Source organism: Talpa occidentalis, unplaced genomic scaffold (assembly GCF_014898055.3).
Source record: "Talpa occidentalis isolate TD23 unplaced genomic scaffold, MPIMG_talOcc4v2.1 talOcc4.7, whole genome shotgun sequence".
NCBI classification, from domain to species: domain Eukaryota; kingdom Metazoa; phylum Chordata; class Mammalia; order Eulipotyphla; family Talpidae; genus Talpa; species Talpa occidentalis.
The window spans coordinates 10,020,488-10,036,400 of record NW_023605083.1 but is presented as its reverse complement, the minus strand read 5'-3'; the positions used below and the strand labels follow the sequence as shown (position 1 = coordinate 10,036,400).

At 40.5% G+C, this 15,913-nt stretch overlaps 1 protein-coding gene across 3 annotated transcripts in view; it reads left to right on the top strand.

The window, feature by feature from the left end:
• Positions 1-15,913, top strand: part of FOCAD (focadhesin) — a 268,670-nt gene that overhangs the window by 239,670 nt on the left and 13,087 nt on the right. For all 3 annotated transcript variants that reach the window (XM_037495054.2, XM_037495055.2, XM_037495056.2), the window contains 4 exons: positions 9,433-9,561; positions 11,263-11,378; positions 14,358-14,618; positions 15,268-15,357. In XM_037495054.2, coding sequence (XP_037350951.1) covers positions 9,433-9,561; positions 11,263-11,378; positions 14,358-14,618; positions 15,268-15,357 — 596 coding nt within the window. The remainder of the gene's footprint in view (positions 1-9,432; positions 9,562-11,262; positions 11,379-14,357; positions 14,619-15,267; positions 15,358-15,913) is intronic.

Sequence of the window (15,913 nt, the reverse complement as noted above, 5' to 3'; positions counted from 1 at the left end):
CTAAGCTTGTATTTTTCCGTTAGGCTTTAAAGTTTACAGAAATGAGGATTATTTGAGGGAAGTATATTTAAACCCTTGTGATTAAGTCATTAAGTGTGGCATTTCCTTCTTGATACGAATTCATTGGTCAATAATCTGTACATATAAATATGGGGCTTGCATGTGAAATATAGTTAGGTATGTCCTCGTCATTCTCAGACTGTTAGCCTGAGATGTATCTGCTGAGTTTAGACAGAGGAACAGAATTTGTTGAACTCTTGAGAGTAGAATAATTGATACGAGGAAGTTGTCCTACTTTTTGGATGAAATCATGGAGCTGATTACCGTGATTGCATGCTGTTTTCAAATATTAAAACTTAGTAAGAGTCACCTATATAATTCCTTTGATAAACATTATTAGGAATGAATATATGTGTTCAACAGTCAATTCAGAAATAGCATAAAGAAAATAAGAATCCCCTATCATTTTACCACCCAGGAATAGCCAGAGCCGCTATTCTAGGATATATCCTTCTAGATGCGTGTTATGCTTATATTGAATCATAAAATTTTTATTTTTGTGTTGTCTAATTTTTAAATATTAAACAGTGTTCCACCAAATGGAGGCTTGGGGGAAAGTATGAAAAAAATTTATTACCATACTTTCTAGACATTTCTTAATAGGATATATTTTGGGAGTGTTTGATGTTTTTTTTTTTATTATTGTTAACAATAAAAAAATAGAGAAAAAAGTGACCTATTATCCCATGACTCTGACAACTGTTATCACTTTTGAATCTTTTTAATTTGTTGTTTTCTGTGCACTCATATTTTCACTTGTTTCTAGTATACATATATATGTATTTTCAACTTAATATTGTATTATAAACATTTCCCTATTTTCTATACATCTCTATTATTTTAAATAACTGAAGAATCTTCCATCAAGTTAATGAATTATTATTAACCTAACCATTCCCTGTTGGTCATTAAAAAAAATTCCATAGTAGAGAACATCTCTCCACATGGAGCTTTTTCTCTAATGCATATAGCTTTCCTTAGGATAAATTCTCAGGAATTTATTAGTGGATGAATCTGAGGATTGGTGATTTTGGGGATGGCATGGCCTCAGTGCTCTTCAGAATTGTACTAGATTTCAGTTTCTCAGCCATATATGAATATGGAAAGCAGTATTTCATACAGGTTTAAGGCATGGAAGTCGGACTGCCTGAGTTCACAACCCACTTCTTCCACTTGCTGGATATGTAACTTCAGGCAAGCTGCTTAGGTCTCTAAACCTTAGTTGCTTCTGTAAAGTGGAGGAAATAATTGAATATTCTTTGGAGAGTTTCTGTCACTTTATGACAGATTATGAGTCACTTTATGTAACAGTACTCAGAAAAGAAAATAAAGGGTAAACTCTTTCTAGTATCAAATTACAAAGCAACCAACATAGAGATAAACAAAGGATAACAATAAAAACCAGTCAGGTATGAAATGATACCTTAAGACTGCTTTAATTTGCATTGCATTGCCAGAAGGTCTGAACATTTTTGCAAGTATTTATTATATGAGAGGCTGTTCATTTTTTTAATTAAAATTTTTTTAATGTGGGCCTTTTCTTTTACTTTTTGTTTTGAAATAATTTCAAGTTTACCCAAAAAGCTACAAAAACAGCCAGAGAATACTTATATACCCTTCACCCTGAGACCTTATTTCAGTTTTTTTTTCTCCTCTATTTCTACATTTATTATCTTATATCATTGTTACTTTTTGGACAGTGTTTGATTTCTCCTCACTGGTATAGTACCCATAGCTCTTCCACCACCACAGGCACCCATGAACCATCACCACAGTCCCTTCTGCTCTTCCCTCCCCTGTTTTGATCCCTCCCCTTCTCCTGCTGTATGCCTCAGAACTGTGCTCAGCTTTTACAGTTTCCCAAATGATGTCTTTAGCAGGTCTCTCTGCACTTGTCTTACCTCTTCAGTCTCCAGTCTGGCATAGTTCCTCGGTCCTTCTGTGACTTTCATGATTTTCATGTTTTAAGGTTAGAAGTCAGTTATCTTGTGAGCACCCAGCTATTTGGGTTTGCTTGATGTTCTTCATTCTTCAGGTTAGTCTACTCTGGCAGGAAGATCAAAGAGGAGCTCTGCTTTCTCACAGAGTCCCATTGGGTGGCGCATGGTGTCTGTTGCCTGCACCAGTGATGTGAACCTGATTGCTTTGTGGTATCTTCCAGGCCCCGGGATCTCCACAGAAAGTTGCTCTTTTCCTTTTGTCATGAGCAAATATTTCATGTGAAGATATTTTTGAAACTTTTAGAATATCCCGCTTTTCTTCCTGCTTTTACTCATTAGTTTTAGTATCCATTAATGTCTTCTTGCCTGAATTATGACTATCATTATTGCCAAAAAGTGATTCTTAAAATCCCATTATTCTATATAGAGAAACAGAACAAAGGTTAGGTAAAACCAAAACCATTTCAGGAAAAGCCAAACCAATAATAAACCCTAGAAATCTGACTGTGGAACTGAGGCTACAAGATGGGTAGGAAGGGGAGGAGAGAATATGGGGGGAGGGGACACAATGGACTATGGTGCAGGATTATGGGTGCCTTAGGGGTGCATTTGGTATGGTAGCATACACCTGATGGGTGTGATCCTATACCTCTGAATCATATACAATCTTGTAAACCAATGTTACTTCATAAAAAGAAAAAAAAAAAGATTCCATTATTTCATGTACATTTTTACTTGGCATTCTGCTATAAAGAAGGGCTGTCCCCCCTCCTCTACATGCGCTCACGCTCTCTCGCTTTCTCTCTCTCTCTCTCTCTCTCGCTCTCTCTCGCTCTCTCTCGCTCTCTCTTTTCAACCTCCCTCTTTTTCATTCTCTTCCTGCTCCCTAAATTCCTATTAATTTAATCATTTATTATTCAATTAGTCATTATTTTCATACTCAAATTGTTCCAGATTAGATCAGTAAGAGCTTCCTCAGGTTGGCTCTTGTGTCCTTTTGACACGACCCCATCATTCTTTGACTGTTTTCTTACTTTGTGGCCCAGAAGGATATTCTAGACTCTTATACTGTTTCAGCCCTGCAGTAGCCAGGTAACTCAGTTTTCTTTCAGAAAATTGTGGAGCATATTTCACTAAGATCTGGTACAGATTATCTCACTGTTGCTGGGGCAGTCACTGCTGTGAGGCCGTTACAGTGAACAGAGTTAGGAAATAGACCATGAGTTGATACCCATCTCTCTAATTCAGTACCTAAGGATTCACTCTACCTTGCATTCTTTTTGTATTTACAAGTTTCTTCTCTGATATTAAGAAATCTGGCTGCCATTTTTCTCAATATATTTGCTCATTTGCTGAGTTCCCCTATATGTAGCCAATTTCTTATCCCCACTTGGCCACAGCCCTGCTTAATACTGCCATCCTCACTCAGATCCTGATGTCGACTGGGCAGCTTTCTTGGGGCTGGAGGGACCAGGGATATGTTGGTTTCTGGTAACTGGGAGTGTTTTTGAAGTACTTGATCTTATGACAAAGCATCCTACTAACTTTTAGTATCAGACTGATTTATCAGAATTGTCAATTGTTTTACACAACTGACTTGATTATAGTGTCATCTTCTGGCAGGAGACTAAGCATCTCTCTGTCCCCACAAACATACTATAGTTATCTTTGCCTCTATTTTCTAAAAAATCCTTCGCATCTGTCCATCTTGGTTTAAACATTCTTTCTTCAGTGGGAGGAGAGGAAGGATACCAGATGAGTTTAGATTTCTCATGTGATACTTTCCTATACGTTTTTCACAGTGTTTTACATGTGTGTAATTATTTGCTCAGTTGTTTATAATTCTGTTTAAAGTCTGTCTGTCCCAGTTGACTATAGTTCCCTCAAGGGCAAGAAGAACATCTGTGTTTTATCCTATGCTTAGAACACTTTACTTGGCATATAATAGTTTTCAAGCATTTGTTGATACACAGTTTAAGCGTTATATATATACATATATAGCTATACTAATTAAATTCTAAACTTAGTTGATTCTAAGGAACACAAAAGATGATCAAAGTAAAGATGTGTCCTTCCTACGCAAGCTACATGTTGGTGATGGGGAATATGCCTACCACTGCTGTTAGCCCTCTTGTCACCAGACTTTTAGTGTCAGAATTACACGTTTGTCATGGTATTAAGTGTCTGATCCTGCATGTAGCTAAAGTATGTGTGATAATGGATCCTGTTGTAACGCATTATGTTCAGCTATGCCATTTCTACTAAGGTTTTTTGTGGCTGTCAACTGGATGAGAAATTTAAAACAACTTTGTATCCAGATTTCGAAACATCTGGATCCTTTTAACAAGTGCTGTGCGGTCTTCCCAGTTTTCCATTCCAACTCCATTGTCTAAAAAGCTTTTCAGTGTTTCTTTTTATCAAAGACACTTATTTAAAAGACAAAGCCCTTTTTGAAGGGAGCTGATCATTCTAGTTACTTAGATTTGGATTCTCCTGTCCAGTGCTAAAGATCTCTGGGGCAAAGACACCATGTGATTCCCCTCACCCAAGCTTTCAGGCTGTTCCTTTCATGCCTCCCCCAAAATGTGTGGAATTGCCAACTATTTTCCCCATCCCTAATAGTGACTATAATTCCTTTCATTCCAGTTAGTGTCAGAATGAGTTCCTTGCAAATGCAGTGGAAAATTTTCAGTGATTCTAGTTATGCTACTCAGTGCTGATTCTCTGCCCTTTAAATGTGGAAGATTTACTGCATTGTAGCACTTACTTGATTTTTCAACCCTGTGTTCCATTTTAAAAGTTTCCCTTGTTTCTGATAGTTGTTTGTATATCAGTCGATTCTAAAAATTGTAGAAGCAACATGTAAAGTCTTTAGTAAAATGCAGTTATTGAAGATTCTGTTAATCTGTTATAGCAGAGCTCATCAAGCAATAAAACATCTGGCAAATGGCCATATTTCACACTAGGTCCTGATAGCAGAGGACATCTTGAATGTCTTTCCTGATTCCCAAGGGCCTATGGAAACTACATGTTTTCTATAGTAGTCTGTAGAGTTACTTGGAATAAATCTTTTTTAAAGATTTATTTTATTTATGCATACAAGAGTGGTACTATTACATAATGGTTGAATGAATGAATATGTTCACGACTATATTGCTTTTAATCTAAAATCATTCTCCTTGTAATAGAAATGGTTAATTCCCTGATATTTTCTAGTATTACATCTAAAAATGCAATAGAAATAAGCTTCACATATGCAACAGATGAGGTAACCTTTTAAGAATTCAAAAAGCAAAAAGTGTTTATTGAAAAGGAGAGAAGCATCAATGGAAAGCAGACTATTGCACTATTTGGTAAGGAGGTAGGTTAATTTGTGGCCATCGTAAGAAAAATGCTGATCTTTTAGTTAACCCTAGGTGGAGAGGAGATATTAGGACATCAGAGAAAGACTTAGGTTTGAATTATGGATTTTCTAGTCATCAGCACACCCAAATAGTATGTAAACCATGACCGTTAAATGAGATCAGGCAGTGAGATTCAGTAGAGGGAAAACATCAGTTTAAGGAAGCATCTATTTCAAGAATGAGAGCATGATACATTTTCAGAACAACGACTTGGAAAAGTGCTTGTTGGCCTTTCGTAGTATATTTGGAAAATTATCTATGTAAGTCCTTCACCTCTTGTTTATTGATAGTGCTGCTGTGAACTTGGGTGTACAAATAAATCTCTGAGGCTCTACTTTCATTTCTTTGGATTATACCCAGTGAAGTGGGAATGGCGGGGCATATGCAGTTCTGTTTTTGATTTTTTGAGAAGCCATCATACTATTTTTGATAGTGATTCTATCAATCTATGGGATTTACAATCCCATCGACAGTGTAAAAGTCTCAATTTCTCCATATCCTCCCCAACGCTTGTTATTTCTGTTCTTTTCCTGTCTTTTTTGTTTTTAACAGTAGCCATCCTAAGAGGTGTGAGGTGTTCTCTTATAGTGTTGATTTACTTTTCTCTGATGATGAGTGATGTTCAGCATCTTTTCATAGCCTGACTATTTGGGTTTCATCTTTGCAAAAATGTCTATTCAAGTTTTTTGGCCCATTTTTTATGTTTCTCCTTTTCCCTATGCTTTTCCTTTCTACAGTTGTTTTTCCTTTTGCCTGATTTGTCCTTGTTTCTGCTTTCCCATGGTTTCATTGTGCTGTTTTTTCTACCGATTTCCCCTCTGCTTCTTTTTCCTGCTTCTCCTTTTCCCCTCTGCTACTCTGTTCACCCCTGCTTCTCCTTCCCCCCTGCTTCTCCTTTCCCTCTGCTTCTCCTTCCCCCCTGCTTCTCCTTCCCCCCTGCTTCTCCTTTCCCCCTGCTTCTCCTTCCCCCCTGCTTCTCCTTCCCCCCTGCTTCTCCTTTCCCCCTGCTTCTCCTTCCCCCTGCTTCTCCTTCCCCCCTGCTTCTCCTTTCCCTCTGCTTCCCCTTTCCCCTCTGCTTCTCCTTTCCCTCTGCTTCTCTCTTCCCCTCTGCTTCTCCTTTCCCTCTGCTTCCCCTTTCCCCTCTGCTTCCCCTTTCCCTCTGCTTCCCCTTTCCCCTCTGCTTCCCCTTTCCCCTCTGCTTCTCCTTTCCCCCTCTGCTTCCCCTTTCCCCTCTGCTCCTCCTTTCCCCTCTGCTTCTCCTTTCCCTCTGCTTCTCCTTTCCCTCTGCTTCCCCTTTTCTCTCTGCTTCCCCTTTCCCCTCTGCTTCTCCTTTCCCTCTGCTTCTCCTTTCCCCTCTGCTTCTCCTTTCCCCTCTGCTTCCCCTTTCCCTCTGCTTCTCCTTTCCCTCTGCTTCCCTTTCCCTCTGCTTCCCTTTCCCTCTGCTTCTCCTTTCCCCTCTGCTTCTCCTTTCCCCTCTGCTTCCCCTTTCCCCTCTGCTTCTCCTTTCCCTCTGCTTCTCCTTTCCCCCTGCTTCCCCTTTCCCCTCTGCTTCTCCTTTCCCTCTGCTTCCCCTTTCCCCTCTGCTTCCCCTTTCCCCTCTGCTTCTCCTTTCCCCTCTGCTTCTCCTTTCCCTCTGCTTCCCTTTCCCTCTGCTTCCCCTTTCCCCTCTGCTTCCCCTTTCCCCTCTGCTTCCCCTTTCCCCTCTGCTTCTCCTTTCCCCTCTGCTTCACCTTTTCCCTCTGCTTTTTCTTTTCATTCTACTTCCCTTTTTTCTATGCTTCTCCTTCCCCCTCTGTTTCTCATTTCCCCTCTGCTCCTTTCCTCCTGCTTCTTTGCCCTCTACTTTTCCCTTTTGTGCTTCTCCTTTTCCCTATACTTCTCCTTTCTCATTGGTTTTCCCTTTGCTGACTCCCTTGCTTCTGCTTCCTTCTCTCTCTCTCTCTTTTTTTTTTTACTATCTGCTGATTCTGTTGTTACTTCTGCCTCTGCTTCTCCTTTTCCCTGAGCTTTTGCTTTCCCTTCTGCTTTTCAGTTTCTCTGTGCTTCTCTTCCCCCTCTGCTTCTCCTTTCTCTGGCTGGTTTCCCTTTGCTGACTCATCCTACCTCTGTCTCCTTTTTTAAGCGTGTGCTGATTCTGCTGGTACTTCCCACCTCTGCTACTTCCTCTGCCTGTGCTTTTCCATTTCCCTGGGCTTTTGCTTTCCCTTCTGCTTTTTGGTTTCTCTGTGCTTTCCCTTTTTGCTCTCCTCCTTTCTCTGACTGGTTTCCCTTTGCTGACTGCTCCTACTTCTGTTTCCTTCTTTTTTAGGAATGTGCTGATTCTGCTGGTCCTTTCTGCCTCTGCTACTCCCTTTGCCTGTGCTTCTCCTTTTCCCATGCTTCCCCTTTCACAGCTGTTATTTTTTTTTCTTTTGCTGATTCTGTCTCCCCTTCTAGTTCCCCACTTTCAGCATCTGCTATTAATGCAACTTTTCTGCTGATTTTGTCTCTGCTTCTCCTTTTCTTGTGCTTCTCCTTCCTGTGGATGTATTTTACTTTGCTGACTCTGCTCCAGCCTCTCCTGACCCCCTCTTCAGTTTCTGGTGATTCTATTCCTTTATCTTCTGATTCTATTCCTGCTTTTCCTTTTCCTGATGATGTTTTTCCATTTACTGATTCTGCCTCTCTTTCTGCTGATGCTGATTTCCCTCTGCTGCTTCTGCTTTTCCTTCTTGGGTTTCTACTTTTTTTTTATACATCATTTCTGCCCTATTGTAGCTTTATTTTTACATGATCCTTAATGGTTACTCCAACTCTGCCTCACTAGTGAGTCTGTTACAGGGCAGGGAGAGGGACAGCCCAGACCCCGCAAATCTGCCTGCTCTAAATGGGTTCTGCCATCCGCCACATCAACACAAAACATATGAGACTTTAATGGGAAGGAACTTTAATACAATTAGGAAACAATACAGGAAAGACAAAGAATATAGTTTCTCAATCGAACACCCAAAGTTACCCGTCCCCTCGTGGGTAAAAGTCCATCCAAATGGGATTGGCCCAGAGCAGGGCCCCAAAGCCTGCCACCAGTCTAAAGCATCTTCCAGTGGGGACCCACAGGAAAGGATCAGAAACAACCAGACAAGTCTGGAGGGAAAAGAGCAAAATCAAAATCAAGACAAAAACCGCCATTGTCACCTCTCGACGGGTCTCTCACCCACATCTGTGTCAACCAGTCTACGACCAAAAGGCAAGCGCAGTTTCTTCACATGTCTCTCAGCTCCATGTGCCTCCTCCAGGTCTCTTTCTGGCTCCCCATCCTGCTTCCTTCCTTCCTCAGTCTCCTCTGCAGCTTCTTCTCTCTGCTCAGCGCCACCCTCCCTTGGGTGTGACAGGAAACCTGGAACCTCCACCTTTCCTGGGGACCACCCTGTTACATAACTAGTATATAACTACTCTAGTGTATCCTTTTTCTTTTCAATTCCTAATTACTCCCCACATGAAAAAAATAGAATATAATATTAAAGTTATGATACTTTCTCATAGGTAGCTGGCTAATGTATGGATTAGCTGATACCTTAATTGCCCATCTCTGAGCAGTAGGCTGTGGCTCAGGCCAGCGTGTAAAAGTCGTGGTGAATTGCATGCTACAAAACATGTCCATTTAGGGCCACAGAGACTGGTAATCCATAGGCCTTAGAAGGAACTCTACCTGGGTAGACAATCATTGTTTCCTCTTTAGGAAGTGAATTGAGGAGTGAGTAAACAATGAAGCAATAATGTAGGGTAAGTTAGACCTTTTTAGAAAACTAGATGTAAAGACAGCTAAGTAGCAGAGGGGAACATCCCTATCCAGACAAGACGGAAAGACTCAAGACAAGAATGGAAGCAAGCAAGATTTCACTGTTCAAGGGGTTGAGGTTAAGAGAACAGAATTGAAGGACTGATCACAGCGAAGATGGGATGCCAAATGCCTGGAAGAAAGAAGTCAGTATCTTCCACTTTCTCGATGCTGTTGAAGTGTTTCATTATTATTTTTGTTTCTGTTGCAGGTCCTGAATCTGTCCCTCCTTCCCTTCTCAAGGTGGTGATGAAACCCATAGCAACCATTGGAGAAAGCTATCAGTACCCTCCTGTGAACTGGGGTGCACTTCTCTCTCCACTTATGAGACTGAACTTTGGTAAATATCAAATTTTTCAGACCTTTAGATTCTACTTTCTGGATACAACTTGAGTTGAAAAATAGATTCTGTGTATCAACTGGTTGTGACTGGGATCAGTCACAACCAGTTGTTTGTTATCTTGGATGGGAAAGCTGAATTACTTTCATTGAGTCACTTTATAAATATCTAAAGGGTAGGGGGAGGTGGAGGAGGTCTGAGGACACAGACCTGATGTGTCCATCAAAGCAGTGTTTGAGTGAATGTTCGTGGTGTTGGGTGTGCTAGGCAGGTCCCAGAAAACTGGGGCTAATGGTTACCAGCCTATTTCCAGAGCCCTGAGTTTCAAGGAAGTACCCTATGTTGGTTTTCTATTGCTGCTGCAACAAATTACCATAGACTTAGAGCCTTGAAACAATACATATTTATCATCTGATAGTTGTGTAGGCCAGAAGTCCAACAGGATTCTCACTGGGTTAAGATCAGCATCCTTCTCAGATGCCCTAAGGAGAGTGCTGTGGTCTGAATGTGTGTGCCCCCCTCTTCATATGTTGAAATCCAGTGTTATGGTATTAGAAGAGGGAACTTTTGCAGGATGATTAGGTTATGAGGGTGAAGCCCTCCTGAATGAGATTACTGACTTAAAAGGCATGTTTTCTGGGCTCTCTAGCCCCATCCATCTTGTAAGGACACAATGAGTGGCTGACAGTCTGTGTGTTCACCAGAACCCAATGAGGCTGGCATCCTATCTTGGACTTTCAACCTCCAGCACTATGAGAAATAATTTCTGTTGTTTATAAATCACCCAGTCTGTCGTATTTTATAAGCCTGAGCAGACTAAGACAAGGAGAATACATTTCCTTCCCCTTTCAAGCTTCTGGAGGATGCCCACAGTCCTTGGTTTGAGATGCCCACAGTTCTCCCTTTATCCATCTTCAAAGCAAGCAATGGCGGGCTGTGGCCTTCTCATGCCATCATCGTTCTGGTTCTCTGCAGTCAATGAAGGTTTCCACATTTATATTCATGAGGTTAATGAGTACAATTGAGAAATATAGGATAATCTTCCCACGTTAATGCCCTTAACTTTAATCACGTCTGTAAAGTTCCTTTGCCATGTAAGTGACATATTCACTGGTTCCAAATATGTCACCATACTGTGTTTCCAGAGGTTTCATTTGGAAAATATGTTCTCCTGCACTTCCTTTGCTTTTGTATGCTATATAAAACTTGTTTGTGCTTTAGTAAAACTAGTTAGAAAAAAAGAAAAGATCTGGTTGGGAAAACATACCCACTAAGGGGAATCAGACTACTGAAAAGACCCAATCACTAGAACATGTGGCTCTGTCTTTAAATCCTTCCTGGGCTATCGACTTCAGCCCTTCCAGACTTAGATTTCTTTATGTGCTGAATGCAAGGCCGACAGGAGGGGTCAACAGTGACAAAGAGAATTTTAGCTGAAATTTTAATAGTATTTGAGTGTCTAGATTTCTCTGGATATTCCTGAGCTAGTTCAAGGCCAGTTCCAAGACTGGGGACTCGGATGGGGATGGGCACATTTTTCAGCCTCCTCACATAGCTGTCTCTTGCAATCATGTTTTGGTTTGCTGTGTTCTACTTCTTGTCAAAGTCAGACAAGCAGCTGCTTTGACTTGAGACACTGAAGCCTGAAAATGAGCAGAGAAGCAGCTATATAAGGTTTTATTTTCCTTTCTTCTCTTTCAGGTGAAGAGATTCAACAACTGTGCCTTGAAATTATGGTGACCCAAGCACAGTCATCCCAGAATGCGGCTGCCCTGTTGGGATTGTGGGTGATGCCACCGCTGATCCATGGACTGAGTGTATGTATAGTGGAGGATGCTGCACACCAGGAGGAGATGATTCCTTGGGGAGATTAACATTCATTTGGGTGTCTTTTCTCCAAGTCAAGAGTGAACAAATGGGATTTTAGGAAAATTGAGGACTTGGCAGTAACTGGCCAGAAGATTGGAAACTGATTTGGAATGCTGCCACAGCCATCACCACTCATACTTTCAGCTACCACTTGTCACAAAAAAGGGAAATGATACCCCGAATTATTAAAATTCCTTTCTTGAGATCATGCAGGTGGAAAGGTATAGAGTTATTTGAACCTGTATGTAATCATTCCAGAAGGTGTTAAGAGAAAAACAAATTTATTTGTACTTCATATATGATCCCTTCCTTTCACAGAAAAAGCAGTAATTTAGGTGAACCTTGAAGATGGTAGGAATGGATAGCTGTGTGAGGGGATGTAGGTGAAAGATATATGTGGAGAGAGTAAAACATACCTGCTAGGGTGCTCAGCTTGCGCAGAATGCTGAGCAAGAAGTGATCTAGCTCGTATTTGCTCGTATTTGCCCTAGAGTAAGGGGCCAGCATTTTCAAGGGTGCAGGCTGAGAGTGGATGGAAAGAATGGAGCCAGATAGCTTAAAGACATGAAATTGGTGAAGATGAATAATTTTGAGTACATTTCAAGCTGAGACTGAATAAAAACATCCCAGGAGTCCTTAGAGGTTTATCAGTTGATTGTAAATTAAATGATCTCATCTTTGCTGTTATTCTAGTCTAGGAGGCTTTGATTCCTTGAGGAAAATGCAAAGCCCTCTTCCTCAGTCCCTGCACTGTAATTTTTTTAAAAAGTCTTCTTATATCCTAATTGTCTTCTGTTCTTTTTTTAATTTATTTTTGGTAGAAGAACTAGGGGTTAAGACAGAGGTACAGGGGGTGTGTGTGAGAGGATTCACCAGAGACAGAGTGGGGAGCAGAACAGGAGGAGCTACTGAAATACACTGCTGAGGGGAGCAGTGGGCGAGACAGGAGAGGTCTGCTGCACCATATGTGGGTTAGCTCCCCAACTCAGACCGTAGAGGTTATAGCGCTGAAACTTAACCCCTAGGCTATCAGGGAGGCCCTACCCTAATGGTCTTTTAATAGAAGGGGGATGTTACAGAGGCATTCCCCTTCCTGTCAGCTGCTACCTGTTCAGCTCTACACAGCTCTGATTGAGCTGCCATTTAAGAGCACTTGCTGTGGCCTTGCTCTCTGTAAGCAAGTTCTCACACAATGAGAACTTTCAGACATTAGATTGTGTCTTTTCAGCTCCGAAAGGTCAATGTTTTTTTACAACTTTATTTAAGTTATAATGTATATACTATAAATATGGCCATTCAAGTGTACAAGTTGATGAGTTTTTAGTACACTTACGCATTTTCATCCATCACCAGAAATACTTCCATCACCCCAGAAAGTTCCATTGTGCTTATTTGTGGTCATCCCCCCACTGCCAATCTCAAACCCAGGCTACTATTCGTGTGCTTTTATTTCTGTAGTTTTGCCTTCTTAAAAGAACTTTCATATATACTTTAGATATTATTTAGAATAGAATCATACAATACAGATTTTGTGCCCCGCTTATTTCACATCTAAGAAGTAGATTTTATTATTTCCATTTTATAGATTGATTAAACTGAGACAAGTGGTAAGCAACAAAACATGCCTATGGCTAATAAATGGGATGAGTCTCGCTGTCTGCAAAACCCATAAATACTGATGTATTTTCTTCCTCCTTTTGAATCAAATAGAACTTTAACAGCCTTAGAAATTTTTCTAGGTTTTACTTATCCTTCCATTTCTCTTTTGTATTATTTTTTTCCACTTGTCTTCTAGATCTGTGCTACTCTTTTCTTTTGTTCTTGATGATTGACCTTTCTTCTTAGCTTTGCTGATTAAGTTTGTGAACTCACTTTCCTAATTATATTTGTTCGCATTTAAAAAAATGATCCGAAATGGTATATTCTTCCAAGTGAGCTCTTCAGGTAACTGATGGTGCTACATCAATCTTTTTAGAAATTTACTGATTTTGTCAGATTTTATTTTTATACCACTTCTTTTAGACTTGCTGCTCCTTTAGTATGACACTAGGATTCTAAGAATTTTTGAAGCCCACTCTTCAAGTCTGTAGCACATAACAGACCCGTTACTAACCACGCCCTTAGCTCTGTGAACTCTGAGATGCCAAGGTCACTTTCTCAAGCTTAATGAGTTGTTCTTCTTTGGTCAGGAATCCTCCCTGCATCCCAGTCCTTCATGTTGTTTCCTTTTGCACTCTCAGGAGAAGAAATTAATAATATCAGTCATTCTGTTCATTTGATTGTCAGCAGATCAGCCTTTCATTTTGAGGAGCTTTTCTTGCCACAGAATAGCAATTGTTATGTACTTTCAGAGGTAACATTTTATTCCCTTCATTAAAAAATATCCAAGGTTTAGGGCCTCCCTGGTGGTGCAAGGGGTTGAGCACCACACTATGAAGTAATCCGCAGCCTCTGCAGCACAAGTTCGATCCCCAGCCGGCCAGGAAGCTACCCACATGGCGCAGCAGACCTCTCCTGCCTCACCCGCTGCTCCCCTCAGCAGTGCATGTCAGTCAGTCTGCCTGTTCTGTTCCCCATTCTGTCTCTGGTGAATCCCCTTACCCCCTGCATCTCTGGCCTGTATCCCAGCTCTTGTATGCATAAATAAATAAATCTTTAAAAAAAAATCCAAGGTTTAATCTGAGTAATACACAGATAAATTGGTAGATACCATGTATGCACATGAATCACCCTGCATCAGAAGTCACAACAGCAATCAAAATTACATGCATTGGTGGTCCACCAATGGGAAGCTATGGGAAAGTAAGGTGGTAACCTGCACCTTTTATTTCTTAGTCTGCCCTTGAACACAAAAAGATCTAGAGATTTTGAGCATTGCAAATCCAGACTTGCCTGTTTACACCTGACCTCTTCTGTTTGGCTTCCAGGTGAATATCAAGAAATACCTCCTGGTATCTGCACCTCTGTGGATAAGACACGTCTCTGATGAACAGATCCTGGGTTTTGTTGAAAACTTAATGGTGGCAGTTTTTCAAACAACTTCCTCACTTTCTAATCCTGAGTTATGTTCAAGTGCCTTGCAGGGTCTGAGCCAGGCCATGAAGCTGCCCAGCCCTGCCTACCACCTCTGGAGTCTGCTCTGCGAAGCTACTGCAAAAATTTTTGACCTTCTGCCAAATAAGATTCGGGTGAGGAACAAAAATATTTACATTCCTGACAATTTATGTTTGGGATTTTTTAAAGCCTTTTTGGCAAAGCAGGGAGGTATATGTTTTAAGAATGTGGTGGGAAGGCTAGCAAGAAATAACCACATTCTTCACTAAGAATGTGTTTGCTTCCAAGATCTAAATTGAGGTTGAATATTTAGAACCAAAGTTTTCAGCAAGCTCAGAAGCAGCTTAACCAGTGCAAAACCAGGAAATGTGATTTTAGACCTTTTACCAAATGCCTGTAGAGGATGAGAAAGCTCAGCCCTTACACTTTACACCTGGAAGTATACGTCATGTTGTTCATGTACTGTTTATGTCAAGTGACTTAATACTAGTGTTTCCCCTTCCTCATAGGCCTCTGAAAGGTCGCTTTACAAACCAGTTAAAAATTCACTTTGAATTATGGATTCTGATAAGGAGGAAAAAAGTATAGCTAAACAATTACACACAATAACAGGAAAGATGTTTTTAAATAATAAAAATCAGCCACATGTTTTGGTTTGGTTAAAGTTAAATCTCATCAGCTACTCTTTGTAAAGATAAGCAAATCTAATAGTTTGTGAAATATTAAGAATACATTTGTTATCTTACATTTTGTTTTGACACGCTGCGGATTTTTCTTTGCCAGAGAGATGATCTAGAGCTGTATATCAGTGTAGCAAAATGCCTCTCGGAAATGACAGATGATGAAGCTATTCGGGTTGCCCAGTTTGCTGAGGTAATAACATATCTGTTTTTTTTTTTTTTATGGAGTTGGGCGTTACAATGGAAGAGGTGATTACAGTATCCTTTATCTGAAGCTAGTTTTGCTTCGTCTTTGTTTTTGTAATTTCCAGAAACTATCTCTGTGGCACTGTGGAATCTTATTGCTAGCCCCCAAGTAGGCTTGGGTATGTAGTAGTATGGATGGATAGATGGATGCATAACTTTGTAACCTCATTAATCCAGGTTGTCAAGAACATCTTAGTGGCAGCACACCTGCCTGCCTGTGACTATGCCCGTGTTTCTTTTCGCAAACCTTTTCCTTTACAAAATAGTTAAAAACTCACTTTGAATGATGGATTCTGATCAGGAGGAAAAAGTATAGCCAAACAAATGTACACAATAACAGGAAAGATGTTATTATTTCTACCCACTTGTATCTGTGCAAACATCATCTCCTTCCCTAATGAACCTGTCCTTTTAAAATGTAAAAAAAAAAAATCTTAGCATCTCCTAAGGTGCAAAAACAAATACAAAACAATGCCTTTGCTACAAAATGCACAAGAATGGAA